Genomic DNA, 24591 nt, shown 5'->3' with positions numbered 1-24591 from the left:
ACCTGGAATAATCAGCCCCTTTACTCTGCGGCGTCTAACCCAAACCATTCTCAACCTCGCTTATTAGCGGGCTCAACGCTACGGGCCGAGGCCAAGGTTTGAGGTACAGGGTAAAGCCGCCACGGCGTAGGTGTTTGAAATGTGTAAGCCATGCCTTTCTGTGTTTAATATCTTAATCTGCTGCTGTTTATTAATCTTAGAAGTAAGGAACTAAAAGCAATAAGTACCAATATATAGTACTTAGGTCTATTAGAGATAGTTATTACCGTTTAGAAAAATATAAAGATAAAGAAGATTGTTTTTTGTAAACGGCGATGAGTAAGGAGAATCTGGGGGAATTATGCGGGTCCTGTAAATCATCATCCTTTTAAGCAAGACTCCTAATGAGACAAAGGGTGTTTTGCACCCATCGGGATGACCGGCTTCTCGAGCCGATCGCCTTGCTTGACCTCTTCTATTAATAATAATAAAAAAGACAGCCGACGAGTGAATTTCGCGAGACTATCGAATGTCCTCAACCCTTGAACAATATCAACTTCAAGATGGAATGGATCCACAATGGCCTTTGATGCCATACTACTCTATTTCCACGTTTGAGACTGATGATCTCAAGTAAGACAAGCCGGATGAGGAAATCTATTCGAGCCATTGTATGTAACCTCAGTCTTGCAGCCTTGCTGGACCGATGTTGCAATAGAGCTGGGCCAGACATCCCCCATCACAGAGTCCACATCCACCCTCACCAAGCGCAAGTCAGTCAACGACTGCGGCGATTCTATCTTTGAGAACCACTCCTCCGGAGGCTCTCCTCAAGTTTCCGACTGCCAGCAAATCGCCCGCAACATCGCTGGCGGCGGCACTTGGACCGTCGGTGCTGGTGGCGAGCACCACCAGCTGGTCCAGTACGGAACCTGTGCTTTCGGTGCACAGGGCGCTGGATCCAACATGAACGCTGCCTATATCGGGAATCAGGACATCATTGATCTGATCAACAGCTCTATTGAGAAGTTTCAGTGGGAAGGAAAGGTTGGTGCTGCTGGTGTTATGGGATGCCAGAGTCTTACTGGATTGGTTGGGGGCGTTGACATGCGATGGGGTATCTACCATACTTAAGCACTTTTGACAGTGCTTTGGTCGATACAAATCATGTCGGGTCGGAGGATTACAGCAGTGTGGTCCTGGAGAGTCTTATGATGGATACAGGAGGAGCAGTTGTTCTTAAAGGCATGGAATGTTCTATTCTTAGTCTAGCTCTTGATCAGCTAGTCAGGCAGCAAGTTTAGTTTACTGTATATATTGAACTTTTATTCACCTGAGATTTGAGATGCCCCCTCTTTACCACTATCCTACTCGTTTCTAAGCACTGCCCCAGTTCGTTTTAGGTGACACATACTCATAGACTTATAGCAGTTCTCTCTATAAAGATCCCAAACGTGTCCATGTTCCATTGTCTTGGCGTACCTTGATAAATAACTTGCCATGTATATCCTGACGCAGTCAAATATCCATGATATACAAATGCGATGATCTCAATGTCAATGGATAGATCTACAGAGTACACACAATCCAATGAGCATGACACTTCACTAAAGCGTCGACACTAATTAACCACAAGGTTCCATTTTCGATTCCAGCCATCCTCGGCTGAGACTCACAAACTAAGGAAATAAAGCTTATTGGAATAACAGGTGATTTGGCAATCTAAAGCTGCTTCTCAACGTCGAGATCGGGACGAACCCAATTTGTCGTGGGGCATTTAGGCAGCCATAACCCCGCCTATCAGACACGACCAACTCGTCCACTTTTATGCTCTTCCTCAATATTTCTTCAATCTTCTCTCACTCTATACTCTCTCATTACTTCACCATGGACCCAGAAGAACTAAAAACTCTAACCGAGACACTGAAAGAAAAAGTGGCAGAACAATATAGGCTACGTGTCCCATTTCGATATATCCAGTCAGAGCGCCATCGCCACGTCCTAGATGGCGCAATCAAAAATGCCTTGGCTACTGAACTCGCGCAATTCACGTACGCTCAAATAATGGATGGGCTACCCACCGGAGATGTGTGCTTTGACCGCCGTTTCCCTCATGTCTTTGGTGAACATCCTATCGACTCATGCCACGATGAACTATGTCCCGGGGCTATTGAAAAGGCTCAAGAGTATTATCAACAGTGGAACTCTGAAATTCTCACTTTTGATCCAGTGGTAAGTCATACCTTTAATGTTCTTTGTCGTATTACTGCTCACTCTTCTAGACCATTGAAAAATATCAGCATGCCGAGGTTGGGTCTAGAGCTTTCAAGACACGTCTAGTGGAGCTAGTAGCAGTAGCTCTTCATGAGATCGCCGTTCTGTTATTTCAGCTTGACTTCCAATTACACAAAGGAGGAAAGGCAGACATTGACTACGTCACTAACTGGAGGATACCAGCCACTGAGCTTGAAGGCCTTGTTGATGTCCCGCCACGGCCGACACTCTTTAGTCACCACGCCTATCTCGATGCAGACATCTACCCGAACGGCGTTGCTGACATAGTTGGGTATTGGGCTGAGGATCGTGTCCTCGGAGGTGTAGCAATCTTTGACCGTCGGGCAGAAACTTCATCAGATACGCCATTGCCCAACATCTACTTTCATTCCTGTCGCCATAAGCAGACCTATCGCGTGTACCAGCTTCGCGATGATCAACAAGAGGCACTTTTTGAATTCTTACTTGCGGAGACAGACTGTCCTCCTCCTGAGCCCAACCCGCTCCCTCTTTTGAGTGATGCACAGAACCGCGTTCGTGTGGACCCGGAATACGCCCTCATGCATCATGAGATCTTTCGGGATATATGGGAGAGGAAGCCAATCACAATTGAGCAGCGGAGACTCATAGACAGACAGGCAAAGTCGGATCTTGACTATCCTGAAGCCCTCGAGGAGGTTATCCGGATCAATGAGGAGCTTGGGTTTTCTATTCCAAAATTCAGAGAACGATCACCATCATTATGATATCCGATGTAGCTAAGTATATAGTACTGTTGATTCTGTGACGTTGTGGAGTCTAGGTTGCTTCAAACAGCCATAAATCGAAATTCAGAAGTTATTATCTTGATCAAGGTCTTAGATTTACCTATGCCTCGTTGTTTTCAATATGCTTTAACGTACCTATCTTGCTGTCTCTATGCTGGCCACTTAGACTTTGCTTCCCTTAGAGATTCCCTAATGGCTGCAAGTCTCGCCTGCGGCCGCGGAATTATGTCAAAGTCAAAGTGTTCCGGTTGGATATTGAACCCTTTAGTGTAGTCATAGAGCGGTAATGGCAGCTCCATCCCGTTCACGTTCCTCTTCTTGATGATGCTGCCAGAGCAGGCAACCCGAGCCGTCAGGATATGCAGGGACCGCTCGGCAATGTTTTGGCCTGGGCAGATACGCCGCCCGAATCCAAAACAGCTATAGTTCTGCAGGTTGGGGAACTTGGATAGCGGTTCTTTGTAGGTAGTTGGGAACTGTGGATCCAGCCATCTGTCTGGCCTGAAGTTGTTTGGGCCAGGGTACAATGTCGGGTCTCCGTGGATTGCCCTGCATGAAAATCAGATTAGTGCTGTTACTTGCTTCAAGGAAGTAGAGTTGCGTCTTGATAGAGACTCACCATTGGTTAGGATGGAATATAGTCCCCTTCTTGAAGATAAACCCCTCGTACTCGTCGTCCTTGGTCAGCTGGTGAGGAAACCCACCTGCTGTGACAGGGCGCCACCGCAGCACCTCCTTAATAACTGCACGCACCGTCGGGAGGTTCGGTATGTCCTCGAACTCGGGCATGCGGTCACCCACCTGCTCATCGAGCTCATCCTGCATCTTCTTTTGCCACTCTGGAAAATATCACATGGTGAGACAGTACGACATCATGGCCGCCGCCGTGGTTCCGCTTCCAGCCTCAAACAAGGTGCCGATCACGTAGGCCGCCTCATCATCCGAAAGCTGATAGCTGTCCCTGTTCTCCAGGAACGTTCGTGTGAAAGACTGGGTGTCATAGCCCTTCTCCAATGCGCGCCGCACATCAGACTGAAGCTCTCTGAATAGGCTGAGTTCCTCCTCATGTAGTCTTCGCCCCTCCTTCTTGAAGTGGGCCAGCGCTTCTGGTAAGTTGGCAAGGAATGGCATCGAATCCACGGGGACCACGGTGAAAACAACCCCTCATTGTCAATGTCGAGCTACTGTACAGAAACAAGATCATATGGAATAAAAGATTAAAAGTAGATCTGTATTTTATATTTAAGAGTACAAGCTCTGCTATGTAGCAGAGTGACTAGACTCCAGAATTAAAGTATCTATAAAAGACGCCATCGTCGTGATATTGGTATCCGCGTGACCAAAACTATGCAGCCACCGAGACTCGACTGAAACCTCTGTTGTTCCCCTCCCTGACGGCTGTAGTTCAATGCTTTGTACTTCTGGCACTTCATTCTTCTTGTTATGTCGCTGATGTACCTTCGGCGGCTCAGTCACCGTGTCGTGACTCCACGATAGTTCCAAGTTATCCTTCGACTCGGACTTCTTCTGTTCGACTTGAACGGTGACCTCTTGGAATACAACAATACCGCCGTTTAAGAATGATTGTTGATGGGAGGTGTAATGACGCTCTGGAGGGTAGACGTCCACTGTGTCTGTCGATGGGAGGCGCTCGTTGTGGGCTTCGCTGCTTTCAGCGGGACATAGGTTTATCGTTGATGATGAGCGTGTAGAGTCTTTTGATGAGGCTCTTAGTCTCATTATTGGAACGCGGGGCTTTTTGGATTTTGAGTTGATCGATCCTTCGGAACGTTTTAGTCGGCGGAGGGTCGACAGAGGTCCAGAAGTGAGCTCGTTGTTAGCCCGACTTGCGGGCATTGTTGATGGATCAAAGTCCTGGTGTAGAACACGTACAAACTCTTGTCGTGACTGCTCCAAGACTTGTCGCATGCCAAAGAAATTGAGAGGGGCCCATTGGCAGTTGGGACCGGATGATATGACGGGGTGGGATATCTTGAGTCTCAATGCCATGATGACCGTCTCCTCTGCGTCGCCCCCGTCGATTCCATAGGGCAGCCGTAATATAGTAGGACTGAGTACAGCATCGTGAAATAAAGGTTCCTGTGCCAATTCATGTAATGAGAGAATGGCATTGGACAGATAGTGTGCAAACAATTCCTCGTCGGGAGGTCTTGAAGACGCTCCCGAGGTTCTTAGCCTTTGGATGACTTCGGGAACCTGAAACCCACTAAGCCCTTGTACCATTCGCACTTGCGCCTCATCGATGGTGCTTAGTGGCAGAGGTGTTAAGGGGAGTAGATCTCGAGCATGCTTTTGCACGAGGACGTGATGATTATTAAGCCCGCGATCCTGAATGGCGAATAGACCAAGGTGAACTCCGGGCTTGATACGATTTTGCTGGGATATAAAAGCCTCCATGTCGCGTAGCTTGTGTTCGAACTCGCTGGACTGGATCTGCATCTGCAAATAGTTCCTCGCATCGTTGCATACTTGAACAGGGTCGACGAAGCGGTATCCAGCTGTTTCAAGTCTCTTCACCTCATCATCTGATGTGAGACGACGGACCAAAAACATGAGCGCTCCGCGACCGTCGATTTCGTTCTCAAGCTCAATCCCAACACCCTTCTCGAGGTGGCTCTCTCCCGTCGTCGTCGATCCCTTGCGTAGTATCTCGCTCGTATCGGAAGTTTGATTGTCGCGATGCTTCTCCAGTGCTTGGAGGTATGCAGGGTTCGCAACCGATCGTTTGGGTATGATTTCGTCCCATAGAATACCCATCGTTGTGATGGATTCGTCGAGTTGATCGCTGAGTTTGGAGGCGGCGACGCAGAATAATTCGCGGAAGATGACTGAATATCCATTGATGAGCTCTCCATCGTCGTCGATTAGTTGAATTCCCTTTGTCGGATCTTTATGTTGGCTTTTGTGCGGTAGCTGTCGGAGATGTTGCTTCATGCCGTTTATTAATCCCGAGATTCCAGTCCAGTTCCGCGAAGCCTGAACATCCAGTGGAACTGCGGATGGGCAGTGTTGAATTTGTCGTCGGTGTTCTATGAAACGATGAAAGTCAGTAGCTGAGATGATATCTTGAAGACGCATAATCGTCTCACCTCTCCAATGAAGAAATCTGTAACAACGGTGTTTGGGAAGACTCCGTTGCTGTCGACGAGAAGACATCCGTCTTTGTTAAAAACAATAGCCGCTAGCTCAATCTGTTGAGCCCGAAGGGCTGCGCCTCTTAGAGTGCGGGCTCGTAGAATAGCCGATCCAGCAATGATGATGCAGGCACTGAAAGACTGTCAGAGGTCAGTAAGTCGGCCCGGCTTTGAGGTGGCATGTGGTGTTGCGCCGATGAACGAGGCGCCTGGGACCTACTAAGCAAATAACTGCAACCGCGGTCGCAGTGCGGTCTCCTCGCTCCAGTTTCCTCAAGTGAAGCAGCCTGTACTGAGTACCGACAGAGGCGCACCAGTGCATACTCGATACCGCTCCAGCAAGGATGATAGCAGAAATAGTTCGCTTCCACCAACTACTCGCCGAAAGCGACTGGAAGATAAAGAACATGGCCAGCGCAACAGTACTCGCAGCGACGGCAATGATGGCAGCACCTACGATATATGCCGGTTCGTAGATACACTGATAGTTCTTGATTGAAGCGTTGGCTAAGTAGTGCATACCGCAGATGGCACAGCCGCAAAGAATACCCGCCGTTATCACTCTCCACCAGGCGATTCGATTCGAGATGCCTATCGCGTAGAATGCGCCGAGGAGGACAAGAACAGGCATGCAGAAGGAGAGTACTGTCATGCCACTCGAGTATACAATCTGCATCTCTGCCTCGCCCTCAGCAAGCGTGAGTGCGATATTGCCAATAAAGTGCTACACCACAAGCAATATTAATTAATAGTGTGTACGACGAGATAAACTGAAACTTACCATGCACCAAATGGCTATACCGCCCATGGTGATTGCGGATGAACATAGTATCAGACTAATGCATCTGTATTAGCAAACCCTCTTGGCATTGTTTATCGCTTGGCGAGGTATCCATCGTAGGTAACATACTGATTCGAAATTCCGTTAAACCATGATCGTCGATTGATCAATTCGAGCGTCGAAGCAGCCCCCACCAAACTGATCAGGTAGCTGAGCGCGAGATAACCCGCATTGTAGGCCTTTGGTACAATATGGCCCTGATATTGCTCGAGAAGGCCCTCGACAGCCATTTTTCGCTTATCGCAACAGCGCAACAAGAGTTGTGAAAGGTTAACGAGACAAGAAGAAGGGATGCATGGCAGACTTTTTGCGGAATTAAGGGACGGGAGCCAGGGAATACAGATCGACAGATCTTAATACTCGAAGCGTCGAGGCACAAGGGGGGTCGCATCGGGCGTTTCATAAACGAACGCGTTGGTCCCCCAAGGGGATTTAAACTTTGCAGAGAGTCATGGGCTTGCAGATAGCATGAAAGCATAATTAGGAGGGGAGGCCCATACATTCCGGAGAGGCGAACCAATGCTTTGAGAGGAGGGGCTTGAAACCCGGCACTTGAGCGTTTACTTCCTATTGCTTGGTGGGATGGGTAGTGCTGACGGGGGACAAGGATCTACTCGGGGTACTCATCCCGTCAAGAGTTACTTGGCGGGCTTGGTTCATCCCACTCTGAAAGTGATATAATTTCAACCCTTGCTCAACCCGTAAAACGCACGGGCAGGCGCTGGAAAAAAGCAACAGCGGGATGTTAGCCTCACTTTGTTGATTAGTGCTGACTAGGTCCGGGAGCAGGCGCACTAAGATATAGCGTTCTTATCTCTGCGATCAGATGAACGGAATGTAGATACTGGGGAAGCGCCTGGATAAAACATGTCGCGTGTGAACAACTGTAGAAACAGCCTCTGTAACACTAGATCACATCAAACCACGAGGGCCAGATCTCCAATGCATGCCGTCAGTTCCGTCCGGGCCTTTGGGACAGGCTTAGCGCGGCAGAAGATATGATGTACCTATATCACCTCCAGGGGTCGTGCCTATAGACCGGGTCGAGAACGGCTTTAGGAAAACTCGGATTTAGCAGCGCGGGTTTGTTGAGATAACAGCAGAAAACTCTATCTCTCATGGCGGAGGGTGCATTCACCAAAGCTAATACTCTGTGGCTAATGTCAGGAGATGAACGGATTTGTATAGGGCTTAGGTTAAAGATTGGTTGTAGATCTGGCGGCCGCCATTGTAAAAGGCATTCCTACCGCATCCAGAACACACAGACCTTTGGCCCAGACAGCCACTGAAGCCACTGACAGCCCTGCAACTCCAGGCCTAGCTAGCCTGGCGCGCTATGAGTTTAGTGCACTCGGGGAACAGGCGGGGATCAGCCCGGGGGCCATTCCAGCGCGCCCAGATCTTTGAGTTGAGGCGGCGCACTAAAACGGCCACTGGTCGGTCGAATTGTGTCACGCTGCAGGGTGATTAATGCGATCCTGATTCATGGGCGTAGAGTCAAGAGAGCGTTCTGATACATAAAACTTGGGATTGAGACTCTTTGGTTCAGAATCTTGCGATTGGTTCGTCGAACAGCGCATTATTGTTGTTAGCTCAATGGCGATCGAAACTGGAGCAATGCCTTGTATTGCAGCTAAGATACTCTGCATGTTTTATCATGATAGCTGCTAGAAGATCTTATCCATTTACTTCCCTGTACTCCGATGATAGTGCCAGGCGATGATGTCCTCATAATTGCTCAGCCAATGGCTTCCATTCCATGACGTGTCTGACCCCCAAAACTCAACTCAAGTCGCTGCGCACTGCAACTTTGCTTATCATATGTTCATGTGAAGCCGTTTTGAAATCTTGGGACCTCCTTAGAAGCTCGAGTCGTATATGTAAGTAGTCCGTGCACCTGGCAACTGCTTTTTGGCCGGAACGGAAGTGCAGAGCCGGAGCCGGAGATACGGCGCACAGACAGCGTACTGCTGCGGATTCGGGATGGAAACTCGGGGCTTGCGTTCGTATGGCGATGTCCCAGATTACGCCTTGCTCTGCTTTACGAATTGCCGCGAAAGGATCTAGCTGGATCGCCGCTATGTATGGTAAAAGAGGCCAAAACCACGAGCACAATATGAACAAGCCGGGGTTACGCTGTCCTGTGTAACAATTTAAAACGGCATTGCCATTTCGCTTTCCGAAGAACAGTATAAACCTGCGCCTGCGGCTAAACTGTCGAGTTGGATTATACTGAACCTCAGCTTTTGTTAAGAATATACAATTTGCTTCCTCTAGTGTCAGAAAGCAATAGTACGATCCTCGAAGCTATTACAAGCATGCTTGCAACCCGTACCACTCAGTGTGTTGTTTGAGCGATTGGTGTGCGCACTTTTTTTCTCCCTCAACTCCCAGTCAAAGTGTTCAGCACTATACTGTCGCGGCGAGCGCGCTGCCCGAGGCCGCTTTGTATTCACTCGTCACAGCATAGCTACTGCGCACGAAATCGGTGCTGTCTAGCACTTCGTTTTCTTGAGGATGTCAGGGACATGTGCGTGCAAGTAACCAATCACCAAGTCTTCATGAGCACTGGTATATAAACAGATCGACGGATCGCGACTTAGCATGCTGGGTATTAGGTTTGGAGGGAGTTCTCCTCGCGGATCATTATACTTGGTAAGCGTCTGGAGGCTGTTGCCGTCAACGGAGTGCCTTTGAGCTCGTTACCGTGTTTGTCAGGGTCATTTAGAATGCCTGAAGTTATTATCCGAGCACCGTTCTCCGTGATTAGGGCAAAGATACTTCTGGGCCTTAAAAGCAGATTTTGTAATTTTACTCTTACCCGTAAATAATTCTGCTGTTTCCTTAAACTCTAGGGTATCTCGCCAAGCCGTGGTTGTGGGGGCTATAAATAGCACGAGGCGCTGTCGCGTGGCTCTGCTTTAGCAGGCAAATGCACACTGAAGATCAGGCAGACTCTGCATAATTCTCGTTGAAGAGCCAATAGAAATGCTTCAAAATTGTTAGTGCATTGTTGATGTGGGTGCTTGTGCGCTTAGTCACCCATTCATTAAGCCTAATCAGGCAAGGTTGGCAGTGCATAGAATCGTTGTGCATGGTAGCGCTTATGTTGCTGCCTCGCAGGATTCTGATCGGTGACGGATTCACTGCCTAGAGGATGCAGATCAATCGATTTGCCCTTTGTTTGAAAATACCGAGCGGATGTGGTGGAAGATGACACGCATGCCATAGCCATTATTCCTTCGAGATGATACATATCATCAAGGCAGTGCATCTTTAAGTCTGTCTGAGACTCTGGGTATAAGTATTCGATTCTCCCACTAATGCTGTGCTGACAATGCTGCATCTCATCGCTACACATTACAATTATACCTCTGAATACACAAGTAAATACTACCCAACATGACAGCCATAAACTCAGCGGCAGTCTTCCATCCCACCAGGGACTTCCTCCTCTTCTCAGCAGCAGTCGGTCTCCCCCTCAACTTCGTCCGCTTCTGCATCATGGTCCGACCTGTCGCCTTCTTCACCTTCATCCTCCTCATCTTCTCCGCCATCTTCGGCTTCACCATGAAACGTCTCCATCGTCAAGGCGCACACCTCAAAGCGACCTTCGCCACACCCATCACTGACCCGTTAAACTGTCTCGTCACTGATGTATTGATGGGTATCTTGTCGCTATTGACGCTCAGCTTCACCTGGACGCATAACAGATGGCAGGATACTGGGGAGACTTTTCTGGTGGCTTACTCTTCAACGCCACTGATGTTCAACATGTTTCTCCATTTTTACCTGGCGCTGCTTGTTCTGTTTAGGACGAGTCAGATGAAAGATATCGTGAAGGAGCTCTTGGGGGATTTTGTGTCGAGCTCGCCCCAGCCTTGCCCGCATTGTCATGGTCGACCGGAATATCACGATGAACATGATGAAGAGCAGGCTTTGGTCACTCCTCCTGCTGGGGATCATGAGGATACACATGAGAGCGGGGCCGGTCCTTCGACCGTCTGGAGCCGATAAACACCGTGTCTCTACTATCTCCAGTTTTATCTTGCGTGGACAATCTCTTACTTTAGCTGGCGAGGATCGCCTGGAGACTGGAACCACAACTATGGACGCTCCTGTATTTTGTCTCCCTGATACTCAATTCTAGACGCCCCAAGTCACAACAGCACGTATCTTGTTTCTGCTCCATGATTAATTTGAAGGCAGTTGCGCCGCGGTTGTAACCCATCCATAGATCGACCAATTCTTCTCCTCATTCCTCCATTCCTTAACCCACTTATACCCAGCCTTTTCCAAGACACGCTTACTTGCCCCATTTTCTTTGATCGTCTCCGCAGCACATCTTTCTGTAATAGTACCATTCACACTAGCCACTATCTCCTCTTCACTCAATGTCGCCCTATCCACGGCGATAGAATACTCAGCTCTAGGAAGTTCCCACCAAATCTTCATAAATGCCACCAGAAACTCGGTAGCGTAGCCCTTCCCCCAAGCCTCCTTGCGGAACGCATATCCAATTGCCGGCCAGCCAAGCTCACACTCTCGTCTGTAAGTACCACCGGCCCCAATGACCTCGCCAGTTTCAACGAGACTGATCACGTAGTACAAGTTTGTTTCGTCGTGCGGCGGTAATCTCTGCGCAGCCCATTTCTGCGTTTCCTCGAGATCCTTGTCTGGGGCGCCTTGTGCTGTCCACATCATGACTTCCTTTTGTGCGCGCATGGGGAACAGGTCCTTTGCAGCATCTTCGTAGAATGGTTTGAGAACAAGACGCTTGGTTCTTACAGTCGGGCGGTCCTCTAATGGTGGGTATGGTAGTTTCGTGAGAGTGGTTTTGATCTGGATGAAGTCTGTGTTCTGTAGTTGATTCAATGCCATCTTGACGAGATTTTGCGGCTGAAGCACACCACGAAATGCTGAGAGCTAAAGTAACAGTGGCTGAGTAGACGCAGGACCAAAGATGATGTGAAAGAGAAACCTTAAGGAAGATACCGTACCTTGGCCGCTTTTATGCTTAAGAGCACAACAAAGTTGGAGCCAAGTAACAACTGCCTCTATTGGCTGTTTTTTTTTTGCTGAACTTGACTCATTCCCTATATCGCGCAGCAAGACTCATGGGATCTAAGTTAGGCTGTTAGCCGACATCGGCGCCGTGGCCAAGGGTTTAGCTAGACCAAAGATAGCAGGTTGAGAAGCCACTAGCGTCGTCGTGATCCGCAGCATAATTCCAAGTAAAAATATATTTGAGCGAGAGGGGACAGGAACTAGCAAGTAACGGGTACATTGAATGTTTGTCTCAAGATATGTAGGATGAGTTGAACCATACTCAAGTAAGCCAGATAGTCTGTTTCTCCTTGCCAATGACTTCACCATCCATGACACCATCGCAGTATGCCTCACCGATATACACAAACTTATCAAGCTCGCTCAACCCTTCAACAGGACGCAGTACAAAAGGAATTCGTCCACCGCAAAAGACAGCAACAACATCCCCAGATTTGCCCTCCATAGGACCCATGCCTAGATATCCCATTTCTGTGAGGAACGGTCGCTTGCCCTGCATCTTCCTCATACTCTCACGATAGTTATGCTTGGTGTCTGCGCCACGATGTTCCTCCTCCCATTGCAGGAGTTTCTCTGAAACATCTTCTCCTGCCGCTGCTAGTTTAGTCATTTCGTCAAACAACTTCAGCTCTTGGAGGAATTGCTTATGAAACGCTGCTATCTCCGGTTTCGCTCTCTGTTGATCCCCTTCCCATGTCCAGTAGATGTCTCCAATAGGCACACGCCATCGTGCCTCTTCTTTTCGCTGTTGAGTTACTTCGCCGTGGATCATGCTAGTCTTCCCCATAGATTTCTGCCATAGATCATCCATTTGAGCCATATAGCCAAGAAATCTCTCATAATCCCAGCTCATGTCCATCCAGCCATCACCTTGGGCAACCTCCTCAATCATATCAACAGTATGGCCTCTAAGTCCCAGGATATCCCTCTTGCGATTTGGGTCTTTTACAACCTCAACAACACTATCGTGACCGGACGCAGTAAATAGATGCTTATCAACGCGCTCGTTGATGGTGTAGAACGAACGGCTTAGATTAGATCGCCAGTCGGGAACCCACGACGGTAGAAGTGAAAGCTCCTCAAGCTTAGGGAATTGAGAGTAACACAGAAGGTCCACACGACCACTCTTCTCAATCAACGTGCGTGCAGTCTGCGTCAGGATAAGCTCGGTGCTTCCCTCATAGTCCGGCTTTATACCAAGCTTCTCTGCGTCCACAGCCAGGCCAAGAAGGGCAAAGATACGGTCACGATGCACGGTAGCATTCGTCTCAAGATCAACGAATAGTCTGCGTAACAACATGTACAGCTCATCGTCTTTATGCTTCTGGTGACGTGAACGACAGCCAAACAACCGAGCTGTTGGTTCAGAAGACACTTCGGAAAGTCGCTCCAGAGGCATATCAGGCGGCTGAAGCTGCTCGTAGTCGCCTTGGGGCATGTTGCCTATCGCGGTTTGAAGCAGCAACACCGCGAATTTGACAAAGTCCACGGGTATCGTCTTGGAACCGCACACGAAGATGGTTTCAGGACACAGACAAAACTCCTGAATGATCCAGACTCGTGAAAAGTATGGTCTCTTGAACCACTTTTTCAGCACTGATTCCTTTAGCAAAGGAGCAAAGGCCTCAACAGTACTGGCCAACAAGCTTTGGAAGCGCATAGCAGTCTCATCAGAAGGGTCTTTACTTCTAGCCAATGCTGATATGAGGCAGTAACTCTGCGGGTTCATGTAGCTCTCCATTCCAAACTCTTGAGACTTCTGGCCAATGTCTTGCCATGCTTCCATCAATTTGTCTGAGCCGTCTTGAGCTGGACCAAGCCATACTAGCACTTGTGTCGCAGATGAGTAAATTCTCCCCATCATCGCGACCTGCTGGCCTTTTTCTCTATTGTCTGCCTGGTTGATGCAGATCTGGTCGATCCATAGTGTTATCACCTCATCGGGCTTTCGGAAATGTTGCAGTGCCGTCTCTAGCGACTCCGTGATAGGTATAAAAGCTGCCTCATCGTCACTCGAGTTCGATATCTGAATTGATTGAGTTTTATTGCCTAAGCCCCAAACATATGAGAGAGCGATGTAGGGTGATGGGCTTCCAATGGAGCTTGTGTATAGATGGCCGATCAGACGGCTATCGACCAAACCTCGAGAGGGGTAAAGATCTAGCAGCCGGATCTCGGTTGACGCCGTCCGTAGCTCCACCGAGTCATAGTCAAAGGCTTGGAATTGGTCCATGATGAGCTCGATTGAGTTTGATATCATCAAGGTCAGCGCGGATGTTGAGGCGGGGTACTGACCTCACAGGACAGCAAACGTCAATAGCGCCAACGCCACGCTGACAAGCTGAGATAGCGTAACTTGCCATGCAGCCAATTGATATCGCGATCAAGTTACACGTCTCGTAAAGCGCCGCATAACAATGATTCTCTTGCCGTCGTCATTTTGTTGAGCTATGGCGCTTCTTCGTGGGTAGGTTTGATAGGATAGCAGTCTGACGCTAAATCTTGAAAGGCCTTGCGATCGGCGTTGAGATTGCAGCTGAAGCTGAGACATACCTCGACTAGCTTACATAGTCGCGACTATCCTGTTGATCTGATAATCGATCTGGAATCAATCGTCGTTTTCAACAGAAAGGAGTCTAGTTAGTTACATTAGCTACAGGATTACCATCTTGACATACGTCAGCAAAAGACACGGCAAAGACACAACTCTTGTATATAAATTCTCACTCCTCGCTCTTCATTCTCCAACCCATCTCACTCATCAACTCATATTTCAAGACCTTCATTAACATTATCATCAATCAAATCACAATGTCCGATCCCGCCAGCCAACTCCGCATCCAAGACAGCAAGCAGAGGCTCAAGCAGGCATACGACAACGCCGTCAGCACCAAAGAAAGTGCCGAGTCCGATTTCAAGGAAGCGCAGGACGCTGGCTTCACTGATGGTCAAGACTTCAAGCAATGGTCTGTTCAGAACGTAAGTCTCTACAAACCTTCTTCAAAGGGGGCGTGTCACTGACAAAAAGACAGGCGCCTGTATGGAGCGTAGCCCTAAATGAATACCAAGGAGCAAAGGCTGCGTACAGCGCGGCACTTCAACATGGCGACAACGAAGCTTCCCAGGCTTGGGAGAAGAAGTACAGAGAGGCAGTGTTGGGAGACAACCCTGCAAGGCCCGATTACGATGTTCTCGTCGAGCCTTGAATCTTAGTATAGACACGTTAATGTCATGCTGCTATTCCTGATAGCAAGTAACCCGCTTATCTCTCAAGTAATAGATTTTCAAATGGCCAAGTGAAGTTGTTATACCGCATAATACATGCACATGAAGATGAGCTGGATATCTCCTAACAGTCGAATATCTGTCTTATATCCATATGTTAAGGTTTTTGGAGGCTTCAGCTAGCTGCATTTTAGCAGAAACATTCGCCTGAAATATTCCATCTAGGCTAGCTTCCATATCTGAATGTTAGCCACTAGAGGTGGCATCATATTTCCACAATACGCCGGGTATCCTAACGTAGACATTGTAACTAGCTTTATCTGTTCAAGACTCATGCCTAGAAAATCGTGCAGATATTTCCCCTTTGAGATCTTCATCTATACTCAGGTTCATCTTTTTCGCAAGGCTCAGCCATCGCTTTTCATCTCCAGGTCTATTCTGCCACGTAGAAAGATTCCTCTGCCAAAGAAGCTCCAGAAATATCACACGCAGTGGCTTAGAGTAATCGACCTTGAAAGAATCTTTCACTGCCTCATAGTCAAACGAAATATCTAAAAGCGCATAGACAAAATCCTGTTCTCTCGAGCACTGAAAGTCGCTGCCGAGGCATATCCACAGCCACCGCCGCAAGTCGTTGAGTCCAGGACTGGAATCACTGGGTCGCAAAGCACGGGCTATCCTCTGCTGGTACGCAGGATTCTTCGCAAAGTCCTTGTCCCTATTAAACGGGCTCTTCCAGTCAAACAAAGCTCCCATCGAATCGTCAAAGTTGTCACCGGTGATGGATTTGGCGCCACACCATACGACGAAGCTCTGTGCAAGGTATAACTCCTGGATGATCCAGATTCGCCGCCAGTAGCTTCGATGACAGAACGAAGACAGGGCCTTCGCCTCACGTGAGAGTTTGATGTCAGATTGGCTGCCGCCTGTAAGCTTAAGCCTTTGGCCGCGAACCCAATTGACGACCAATGACAACACGATATATTTTTCTTTTCGAAAAAACGGTAGGCTTGCTCGTAGCGACTTAGCATCAGATAGCAAGTCCATTGCAAGGTCGCTATCATCGTTTGCTGGACCGAGCCATGCGATCACACCAATTGCGCCACTAAAGGTATTACCCATCATGGCGACTTGCTCGCTTTTCTCGTCAACATCCGACTGATTGATGCATATCGCATCGACCCAGAGTATCTGATCTTCCATCGGCTTTCTTATGCTTCTAAGCGCATCAAAGAGATTCCTGCGAATCTGAACCTTGCGATCATGGACTGTAATGTCGGGGTCATCTTTGCTTTCCGCTCCCCATTCATATGACAGGGCATGGTATTCTGCTTCATCACGGTAGACAGGAACGAGGGCGCATACGACCTCATCGTCAGCTACCCCATGCTGGAGGATGAGTATGCGGATCTGTGTAGAATCGATCTTGTAATAGTCGATTGCAAGAGCCCTCTCAGTCATTGTTGCCGGTTCTCAGAGTCTTTGGGGAGTCTTTTTATCGTGTGAGAGATCTTGACTATTCAAAGTGAGGAGTGAAATCCCAATGAGGCTAAATTGATACCTGAAAATGCATTGGGCTCCAACAATACTGTAAGTATCAGCTGATCTTGGCATGCTGACCAGGGATACCTCAGCTGAAGTCGGGCAAACCTGTATGGACGGAACACTTGGTAAGTACCTATAATAAGCCTGTAGTACCGGTTCAGGACATCTAAACTACCCCACCCAATAAACCGTACCGAGTTTTGCACAACCTCTGCCAGAACCCATGGCGAGGCGCTTCGCTGCTCCCAGAGCCCGCTCAAATCAGCTCACCGCCAGAGATGACGGCAGCTGGCTATGTGCTGATGGCCCATATCTTGGCTGCGTAAAGGCTTTATGTGCCCTTTATCCTGCCTTGCGGGTCCCTGATGATCGCAATCGTGCCATTCCTTTTCAAGCAAGAGCAGCCCGCGTTGCAATCGTGACCATGAAATCAGATGGCTCGATACCATGTGTTACCAAGTATAACGTCCCTGGAAACACGGCAGCTTTAAAAGATCGTCTCTCGGCAGTCCCATCGCGTATCCAATGTCACCCAGACTGTAAAGTGGAAAGCGTGATTTACTTGGTTGAAGGGTTAAATCCTGAGATTGTGTCTATTTTCGGTTACAAGTTGGACATAGACCCGATGCTCTTTGCGAGCCACGAGAGAAGCTCCAACTATCAAACTCTGCCTAACGGGGCGGGCTTGGGACCACGCCTCCCGTCTCTGGTCAATAGAGACACAACCTGGCGCATAACATATTACGATATTAGAATACCACCGCCACAAGACATATTTACCTCTTACACCGTGGGATGCGCTTTGAGCGGAAGGGATGCACAGACACAGAGAATCAACGACAAATGGGAACAACCCTTTATCCTCACCCGAAAATGTTCTGTTTGGAGGAAGCCGGGCTCTGAAGATGATATTGATAGTAGTAAGTATGCCTTACCTCAGATATGAGCCAGTAGCTTACCAGTCACAGCACTGATCCTATGCGATCCGCCATTCTCGAAAGCTCACATTTGGACCCAGAGTGTAACCCATGACTGGTGGGAGATCGAAGAGAAGAATGTTTCGACAATGCCGCACCACGGGGGCTACGCCGATGTTATACCACGCCTCACTTCGTTCAGAACCTGGAACGGCCCAGGACCGGAAAGACAGAGTCTGTACGGGGACCTCTTGTATTATTTGACTAAGCGCTCCCATGAGATACAGTGTGAAAGGGAACCGCCTATCGATATCGAGAAAATCGCCATTAGGATCATAACATCGCATTACTTGCTGCTTCTGGACTATTTTGAAGGTATCATATTTGATCTAGAATTTCCATTATCTCGCAAGAAGAATTTCAGCACGCAGGAAACCCTCAATATGGAAGAGCAGTGGAGCACCATCCAACTCATCCGGACCAGTCTCAGTCGTTATATTCAAAATGTTTCAGGAACTATGGTTCAACTGCGAATTCCATTCGAAGACCTTGGAAGCACGGATTCTGCAGCAAACTTAATAGCGTCCGAAGATCAGTACGACTTTCAGTACATCTATATGCAACTACGAGTCCTCAAAACACGAGCAGATCTTCTAAATGAGTCACTCACAGGCTTGACAGGCATTCTAGGAAATAAAAGATCAATCAGGGAAGCCAAAACAGTCAAGACCCTCACGCTTGTGGCGCTGGTCTTTATTCCTTTAAGCTTTACGTCAGCATTGTTCAGCATGTCCGATGAGTTCCTCCCAGGAAGAGAGAGTTTTTGGGTGTTCTGGGTGGTTTCTTTACCTCTTGTCATTGCCGTTCTTGTCCTTGCCACTATTCTTGACTTTGGATATGATGATAACGGCACGTGGAGGCCAACTATGTATCTTTCAATAGAGAAATGCTAAAGTGAGTAGTTCCGGGCCGCAGTATTACTTTATGAATTGAAGGATTTCATTTTCTGTGATAAAGTCTTCATTATATACAACTCCGTAGCCTATGTACTAAATGACACTAAATCTTGGAATGATGCGATGCACGATTCTTGGGATATGCTGTTCTGGTATATAGACAATTGCACCTCTAATTAAGTATATTCCTTGATCACACTCACAGGCTCCACATACTCCCCAAGAGGCTTATAAACAACATCACCATAACCAAATGCCTTCGGCCCTCCAATCTCAATACCAGAAGGTGTTCTCGTCCACTGCGGTGAGCACGTAATGCCCAAAATAGTTACTCTATACCCGTACTTGAACTCTGGAACACCTAATGCTTTACCAGATCCATTGTCTAGCACAGCAATAAGATCAGGAACAGAGGCGATGATCTTGGTTTCAGAACCGTCAGCGGTAGTGTGCTCAGCAAGAATGTTCTCGTTCTTGAATGGGATGCGCAGTGTTCCTCCCGAGACTACAGGTGTCATCCGCTCAGATTCTCCATCCTCTTGGTCATCGAATGCTTCAATACGCAGAGTGCCGTGCGAGTGTCCCTTGTATAGTCTCCTCTCGACCTCAACAATTTTGCCACGGAATAGCACCCTCGCTGACTTCAAACCACCAGCCTCTTGGATGATCGACTCTGCGACTGTTGATAGCTGGTTACTGTAGACACTCCGGGCAATGCATCTGCCTATCCTCCAAGCGAGAGAACAGGTATTCAGCACGCCATATTTCCGCACATACTCAGTAGTCGTAGGTTTAGCAGCCATGCCGACTCGGCTTCCCATCTCGGAACATGACGCTCTCAATGCTCTGTCGACAATCTCATCGTCTGGCGCTCGGGTCATGATGATGCTCTTGCCGTCGCCTGAATCAATAGCACAAGGAACGAGTTCCAGTGGTTTATGTACCGCAAGTGTAGTCTGCCAGTATGTTGGATATGCTCGGCCCATCCAGTCGCCGTCAATCACAGGCGCATTGAAGAATCGCGAGGAACCGACGAGCATTGGCTCCATGCCATTGGCACCACCAATTTCTAATCCCATGACAGCGTCGATGCTCTTATGGCCGAGATATTCCATCAACACATTGAATGCTTCGACTGTCTCGGTTGACTGTAGTCGCTCTACTGACACGGCAGGAGATCCCATGTGTCCGCCCCAGTAGATAAAGGCGTCATCTTTTAGGGAAGACTGGTCGATGATGCGAATAGTGTGGCCTTGGCGTATTATATCCCGCAGTTGGATGAAGCTGGGAGCTGGAGTGCCACCACCTGCGCAGCCAAGTACGTAGCACCCGTCAGCCAGCCAAGCCAGATCTGTCTCATTGAGTATCCATTCAGGAACGCCCTCATCGTTGACCTTGATGGTCGGAGCGTATGTAAAAGGATCCACGGGAACATCCTCTGTAGTCTTGACAGCTCGATTCTTTTGCCCCTCAGGTTCATCACCAACTTCGTCATCATCATCTACAGCCTCGAGCTCCAACTCAGATACATAGCCCTTGAAGTCGACGTCTCCCACTGCTTTAACAATGGTTCTAACTTGATGAGACACGTATTGTAACGGGATACTCTCTACATTCGCCATAGTGATACTTTCGGGGATAGCACCAGCTAGAATAGCTCGTTCAACGGCCATCGTCTTCGCACGCTCAAGAGCCTGTGACTCTGTCTGGTGTGCTGTGCTTTGAACAATATCAACATCGCCACTGACGCGAGATATAGCAGCACCAATGGCATTTGCAACATCGTGGAAGGGCGGGAGGATGACCTTTGAAGCACCTGAGATATCCTCTGGTGCAAGCACAGCACCTCCTCCGACCAGAAGAACTGGAAGAGGATCAGCTGAAGTCTTTATGACATCGACAGCTCCATCAAGTAGTGTCTTGATGCAGTCTTTTGCAGACTCGACAAACTCAGTTTTCAGTCCAGCGAGTCTGCTCTTATCACCCATGTCTGCTCTTCCCAGTGCGACAGCGATATCAGATGCTGTGCATGTGTTGCCACCAAACACAAGAGCTTCTTCTACAAGGTAGTGGCCAACCGACTCAGGGCCGACCTTGACTTTTCCATCAACACTGCGCACGAGTGAACCCCCGCCAAGCCCAACTGAGTGCAGATGAGGCATTGAATAATTCACTCTCACTCCAGCGACTGTGACGTAGGCAGAGGCTTGTCTTGGAAGTCCGCTTGGTAGAATCACACCAATGTCAGCTGTAGTTCCACCGATATCCACGACGATGGCCGAAGAGTTGCCGCCAGCATCGATACCAGCCAAGTATGCAGCTCCTCTCATCGAGTTGGTCGCTCCAGATGCAAAAGTTCTGATGGGTATCCTAGCTGCTGCAGCAGCATCAAGAGTAGTCCCGTCGTTCTGAGTGATGAACAGTGGACATGTCAGGTTGAGCTTCTTCTTGGCCTGATTGAACCTCTTCATTGTCTTTCGAGCATATTGGAGAATGGCGGCATTAAGAATACTGGCGTTTTCCCGCTCAAGAAAGCCAATATTGGCGACCTCATGAGAGCAAACGACATCAATTCCTGGAATTTCTCTTAGGATGATGTCTCTGACGCGGCTCTCTTGCTTGAATACCTCGTCAATCGGGGAAAAGACGCCAGCGATTACAACGGCTTTGAGATTCTCTGCCTTGAGCTTTTCACACTCAGCAATCACTTGAGCTTCTTTAATGGGCGCTTCTTGAGACCCATCAATATGCAGGCCTCCATCGATGATGCCGCAATGTCCCTTGATGATAGCCGCCAGATCGGGCGGAAAGTCCGAGAATGGAGGCACTTCTCGGAGAAACGAACGCGACAGTCTCAAGACGCCGACTTTTTGAAGTCGCCGGGCATCTCTCTCAACGACTGCATTGATAAAGTGTGTTGTGCCGACGGTGATGCTCGCTATCCGCTGTGGAACTATGTTGCCAGACTCAATGACAGCTCTAACAGCAGTTTCAATTCCAGCGGTCGCATCTGGTGTAGTTGGGGTTTTCTTGAAAGCGGTGACTCCGCGTTGAGAGTCGCCTTGGCCAGCGAGGGCGACGTCTATGGCGACGGCGTCGGTGTTGGTGCCGCCGACGTCAACTCCTATGCGTATAGTTTTATTTAGGGTCATGATGGGCAAAGGTTGGAGCTCTAAATCCGGAATCTGTACAGTACTCTCACCAGAACAAATTATAGAGTGAGAATATCCAACACGTTTCTCATATAACAGAGTCTTTCACATCATTGCTACCATAGAGAGTGGAGCCCACGTTTAGCTTCCATGAACTGCAAGGTTACATTCGTCTGCGGGGTTTCTACTAGAACACCTCATATCTCCAAGATAACGTTGCGGGGTTGAATGAACTCCTCTGAACTTTCTTGATTCCTCAAATGGTGCAATTGACCCGAGCAAGTGGTTCCCCTATCTTCGGTCAACTTTGGTCGGGATGAAACAATCCGAGAGTGTTGATCACTGTCGATTGACAGGCTAAATGCCGCGGCTTCTCCAAATCAGGAATGCCGACACGGCAATTGGTATCGGGCTCTATATTATCTCTCTATCTATAACTTATCTTGGTCTGTCCATATTTTACCAACGAATCGGATAATTTCTTTTCTCATTGAATTACCCGTTCGTCTATAAGGCCACTTGTGATACGACAATTTGGTTCCGGAATCCGGGCTCCGGGTTCTCATCTGCCGGGCCGGATATGAGTTCTTCTTCTGGAATGGAGTTACACAAGACTCAATTTAAGTAGGACGAGATAGTTCCAAATCATTATCGTCGGTTATGAACCCCTCTTTTTGGGCTTCGCACAATGTAACCCAACCAGACGGTAGTGGCAATGATTGCTTGCTTATCATCAAGACATCCAAAGTGATAAGAGACCTAATAAAATGAATGAGAACCCACAGAGCGCATTGTGATCGGAAGGGTTCAACTCAATAGGCCCAAGCTCCAATATCGAAGTAGAGGACTATCCTGTCAGTATGTCACTCAAAGCCATCTTGACCTGGATGAGACTGCCCAGCGCAGACAGAGCCGTCTCCAATGTCTGGATCAATGACGACATTCGTCCGCTGGAGCCAGGGCGGCGAACATGGAATACCATGACATTTATATCTTTCTGGCTAGTTAACCAGGTCGCCAGTAAGCAACCGTGAACAATCTGTATGTACAAACGCGTATTCTGAAACTTTTAGTATCCAATTGGCAGCTGGGCGCGTCCCTTGTCGCCACCGGTCTCAGTGTCTGGCAAGTCGTTATAGCTACATTGATCGGCAAAGTCATCATCAGCCTGGTGGCTATCTTCAACGGTTACACCGGCGCTGAATGGCATATTGGGTTTCCTGTTGTTTCAAGATATATCTGGGGTCCGTACGGATCTTTCATCGCCATCGTCCAGAGAATCATCCTCAGCCTGGTCTGGTTCTCTGTCCAGTCGTGGACAGGCGGTCTCTGCATCTCTGTCATCTTATCTGCCTTGTTCCCCAGCTTCCAGAGACTTGGAAATGTATTCCCTGCATCCTCCCATCTCGATACGAAGCAATTCGTTGGCTGGATTCTCTTCAATGTCTCCATGATTCCAGTTCTGTGGATCCATCCCCACAAAATCAAGAGAGTTCTCCTCATTTTCAACATCATTGCGTCGGTCACGCTCATCTCTATCATGATTTGGTCCCTGGTCGAAGCCAAAGGCGGTGGTCCTCTGCTTTCTGAGAGTGCAACAAAGATGAGCTCTCATGACCTGGGTTGGGCTATCACGTCAGGTGTAACGACTGTTATTGGCGGCATAGCAGTTGGACTTACTAATGCTAATGATTATACCCGGTTTGCCCAAAAGCCTGGCGACCAAGTGTTTGGGCAGTGGTTCTCCATCATGTAAGTTACATCAATGCCTGTGATTTGCAAGAACAGCAACTTATACATCTACAGCTTTTTCGGTACCCTCTTTCCACTATTTGGCTGTCTCGCAGCATCGGCCACTCAAGGTATATGGGGTGAAGCCATATGGAATCCTCGTAAGTCCCATTCTCCATCACCCTCTCATTTATTCCATCATATCTAACCGTGTATCAACTATCAAGCCTTAATCTGCCAACAGTGGCTCGATAGAGACTACTCATCTGGATCAAGAGCCGCTGCATTCTTTGCGGGCTTAGGCCTTGTCATGTGCCAGATTGCGATCAACGTGGTTGACAACGCGTACAGTGCTGGTATGGATCTCGCCGGCCTCGTCAGCTCCTATATCAACATCAGACGTGGTGCTTTTATTGCACTAGTATTTAGCGTTGCCATGTGCCCGTGGGAACTTCTCTCTTCAGCCAGCGTCTTCATCTCCGTTCTGTCTGCGTACAGTGTCTTTCTTGGACCGATTATTGGCATTCAAGTCTGTGATTATTGGCTGATCCGTTCCCGTCGCATCAAATTGTCTGACCTCTACAATCCTGGTCCCGATAGCATCTATTGGTTCAGTTGTGGCTTCAACCCTAGAAGCTTTATTGCATGGTTCCTTGGCTTTGCTACTCAATTACCTGGATTTGCTGCCGCAGTGACCCCCGACAAAATCAAGGTTGGCGAGGCCTGGCATGAACTGTTTTATCTTGCATTCCCCCTCGGATTTGCAATCTCATTTACTGTTCATTACGCTATCAATCGTGTGTTTCCACCCACTGGCTTAGGGCTCGTTGACGACATGGATTACTTCGGATCCTTTACTGAGGCTGAAGCCCTCAAGTTGGGTATGGGCATAGGATCGGAGGGAAGTGAGAAAGACGCTGTGATTCAAGGCGTGTCTGTTCAAACCAAGAGTTAAGTATGCGTATACGTCTTTGTAATGATT

At 48.4% G+C, this 24591-nt stretch overlaps 14 protein-coding genes across 14 annotated transcripts; 6 read left to right on the top strand and 8 right to left on the bottom strand.

Annotated features, from left to right (window-relative positions):
- Window positions 1-626: 626 nt before the first annotated feature.
- Window positions 627-1113, top strand: FVEG_03366 (hypothetical protein; the record flags this gene model as incomplete). Its single annotated transcript, XM_018890982.1, has 2 exons — window positions 627-650; window positions 709-1113. 2 exons carry the CDS (start codon window positions 627-629, stop codon window positions 1111-1113), a joined length of 429 nt encoding a protein of 142 aa, XP_018747407.1.
- Window positions 1114-1866: 753 nt separating this feature from the next.
- FVEG_03367 (hypothetical protein) lies at window positions 1867-3101 on the top strand (the record flags this gene model as incomplete). Its single annotated transcript, XM_018890983.1, has 2 exons — window positions 1867-2211; window positions 2262-3101. The coding sequence occupies 2 exons, from the start codon at window positions 1867-1869 to the stop codon at window positions 2997-2999; spliced, it is 1083 nt and encodes a 360-aa protein (XP_018747408.1). The 3' UTR covers window positions 3000-3101.
- Window positions 3102-3169: 68 nt separating this feature from the next.
- Window positions 3170-3845, bottom strand: FVEG_15250 (hypothetical protein; the record flags this gene model as incomplete). Its single annotated transcript, XM_018904374.1, has 2 exons — window positions 3170-3569; window positions 3640-3845. The coding sequence occupies 2 exons, from the start codon at window positions 3843-3845 to the stop codon at window positions 3170-3172; spliced, it is 606 nt and encodes a 201-aa protein (XP_018747409.1).
- Window positions 3846-3869: 24 nt separating this feature from the next.
- FVEG_15251 (hypothetical protein) lies at window positions 3870-4151 on the bottom strand (the record flags this gene model as incomplete). The annotated part of the gene is made up of 1 exon (XM_018904375.1): window positions 3870-4151. One exon carries the CDS (start codon window positions 4149-4151, stop codon window positions 3870-3872), a length of 282 nt encoding a protein of 93 aa, XP_018747410.1.
- A 129-nt stretch (window positions 4152-4280) lies between these two features.
- FVEG_15252 (hypothetical protein) lies at window positions 4281-5975 on the bottom strand (the record flags this gene model as incomplete). The annotated part of the gene is made up of 1 exon (XM_018904376.1): window positions 4281-5975. One exon carries the CDS (start codon window positions 5973-5975, stop codon window positions 4281-4283), a length of 1695 nt encoding a protein of 564 aa, XP_018747411.1.
- An 8-nt stretch (window positions 5976-5983) lies between these two features.
- On the bottom strand, window positions 5984-7246 carry FVEG_15253 (hypothetical protein; the record flags this gene model as incomplete). Its single annotated transcript, XM_018904377.1, has 5 exons — window positions 5984-6070; window positions 6131-6316; window positions 6396-6899; window positions 6957-7011; window positions 7086-7246. 5 exons carry the CDS (start codon window positions 7244-7246, stop codon window positions 5984-5986), a joined length of 993 nt encoding a protein of 330 aa, XP_018747412.1.
- Window positions 7247-10311: 3065 nt separating this feature from the next.
- On the top strand, window positions 10312-11073 carry FVEG_15254 (hypothetical protein). The gene has a single exon (XM_018904378.1). The coding sequence runs from the start codon at window positions 10419-10421 to the stop codon at window positions 11031-11033; it is 615 nt and encodes a 204-aa protein (XP_018747413.1). The 5' UTR covers window positions 10312-10418; the 3' UTR covers window positions 11034-11073.
- On the bottom strand, window positions 10958-12092 carry FVEG_03370 (hypothetical protein). The gene has a single exon (XM_018890984.1). It carries the CDS (start codon window positions 11895-11897, stop codon window positions 11211-11213), a length of 687 nt encoding a protein of 228 aa, XP_018747414.1. The 5' UTR covers window positions 11898-12092; the 3' UTR covers window positions 10958-11210.
- A 253-nt stretch (window positions 12093-12345) lies between these two features.
- Window positions 12346-14316, bottom strand: FVEG_03371 (hypothetical protein; the record flags this gene model as incomplete). The annotated part of the gene is made up of 1 exon (XM_018890985.1): window positions 12346-14316. One exon carries the CDS (start codon window positions 14314-14316, stop codon window positions 12346-12348), a length of 1971 nt encoding a protein of 656 aa, XP_018747415.1.
- Window positions 14317-14844: 528 nt separating this feature from the next.
- Window positions 14845-15380, top strand: FVEG_03372 (hypothetical protein). The gene is made up of 2 exons (XM_018890986.1): window positions 14845-15062; window positions 15116-15380. Exons 1-2 carry the CDS (start codon window positions 14895-14897, stop codon window positions 15287-15289), a joined length of 342 nt encoding a protein of 113 aa, XP_018747416.1. The 5' UTR covers window positions 14845-14894; the 3' UTR covers window positions 15290-15380.
- Window positions 15381-15632: 252 nt separating this feature from the next.
- Window positions 15633-16803, bottom strand: FVEG_03373 (hypothetical protein; the record flags this gene model as incomplete). The annotated part of the gene is made up of 1 exon (XM_018890987.1): window positions 15633-16803. Exon 1 carries the CDS (start codon window positions 16767-16769, stop codon window positions 15633-15635), a length of 1137 nt encoding a protein of 378 aa, XP_018747417.1. The 5' UTR covers window positions 16770-16803.
- Window positions 16804-17045: 242 nt separating this feature from the next.
- On the top strand, window positions 17046-18841 carry FVEG_15255 (hypothetical protein). The gene is made up of 2 exons (XM_018904379.1): window positions 17046-17773; window positions 17822-18841. The coding sequence occupies exons 1-2, from the start codon at window positions 17077-17079 to the stop codon at window positions 18721-18723; spliced, it is 1599 nt and encodes a 532-aa protein (XP_018747418.1). The 5' UTR covers window positions 17046-17076; the 3' UTR covers window positions 18724-18841.
- A 24-nt stretch (window positions 18842-18865) lies between these two features.
- On the bottom strand, window positions 18866-21878 carry FVEG_03374 (hypothetical protein; the record flags this gene model as incomplete). The annotated part of the gene is made up of 1 exon (XM_018890988.1): window positions 18866-21878. The coding sequence occupies one exon, from the start codon at window positions 21876-21878 to the stop codon at window positions 18903-18905; it is 2976 nt and encodes a 991-aa protein (XP_018747419.1). The 3' UTR covers window positions 18866-18902.
- Window positions 21879-22738: 860 nt separating this feature from the next.
- On the top strand, window positions 22739-24564 carry FVEG_03375 (hypothetical protein; the record flags this gene model as incomplete). Its single annotated transcript, XM_018890989.1, has 4 exons — window positions 22739-22898; window positions 22952-23630; window positions 23685-23770; window positions 23837-24564. 4 exons carry the CDS (start codon window positions 22739-22741, stop codon window positions 24562-24564), a joined length of 1653 nt encoding a protein of 550 aa, XP_018747420.1.
- Between the last annotated feature and the right edge of the window lie 27 nt (window positions 24565-24591).

Source organism: Fusarium verticillioides, chromosome 5, assembly GCF_000149555.1.
Source record: "Fusarium verticillioides 7600 chromosome 5, whole genome shotgun sequence".
Classification (NCBI taxonomy): domain Eukaryota; kingdom Fungi; phylum Ascomycota; class Sordariomycetes; order Hypocreales; family Nectriaceae; genus Fusarium; species Fusarium verticillioides.
Note: the sequence above shows the minus strand (reverse complement) of the source record. Positions and strands in the feature narration are given on the sequence as shown.

Coding starts and splice junctions, on each gene's coding strand:
- FVEG_15254 (XM_018904378.1), top strand. CDS start 10,419: ATGACAGCCATAAACTCAGCGGCAGTCTTCCATCCCACCAGGGACTTC.
- FVEG_03370 (XM_018890984.1), bottom strand. CDS start 11,897: ATGGCATTGAATCAACTACAGAACACAGACTTCATCCAGATCAAAACC.
- FVEG_03372 (XM_018890986.1), top strand. CDS start 14,895: ATGTCCGATCCCGCCAGCCAACTCCGCATCCAAGACAGCAAGCAGAGG. Junction 15,063..15,115: donor AGCAATGGTCTGTTCAGAAC/GTAAGTCTCTAC, acceptor ACAAAAAGACAG/GCGCCTGTATGGAGCGTAGC.
- FVEG_15255 (XM_018904379.1), top strand. CDS start 17,077: ATGGCGAGGCGCTTCGCTGCTCCCAGAGCCCGCTCAAATCAGCTCACC. Junction 17,774..17,821: donor TGAAGATGATATTGATAGTA/GTAAGTATGCCT, acceptor TACCAGTCACAG/CACTGATCCTATGCGATCCG.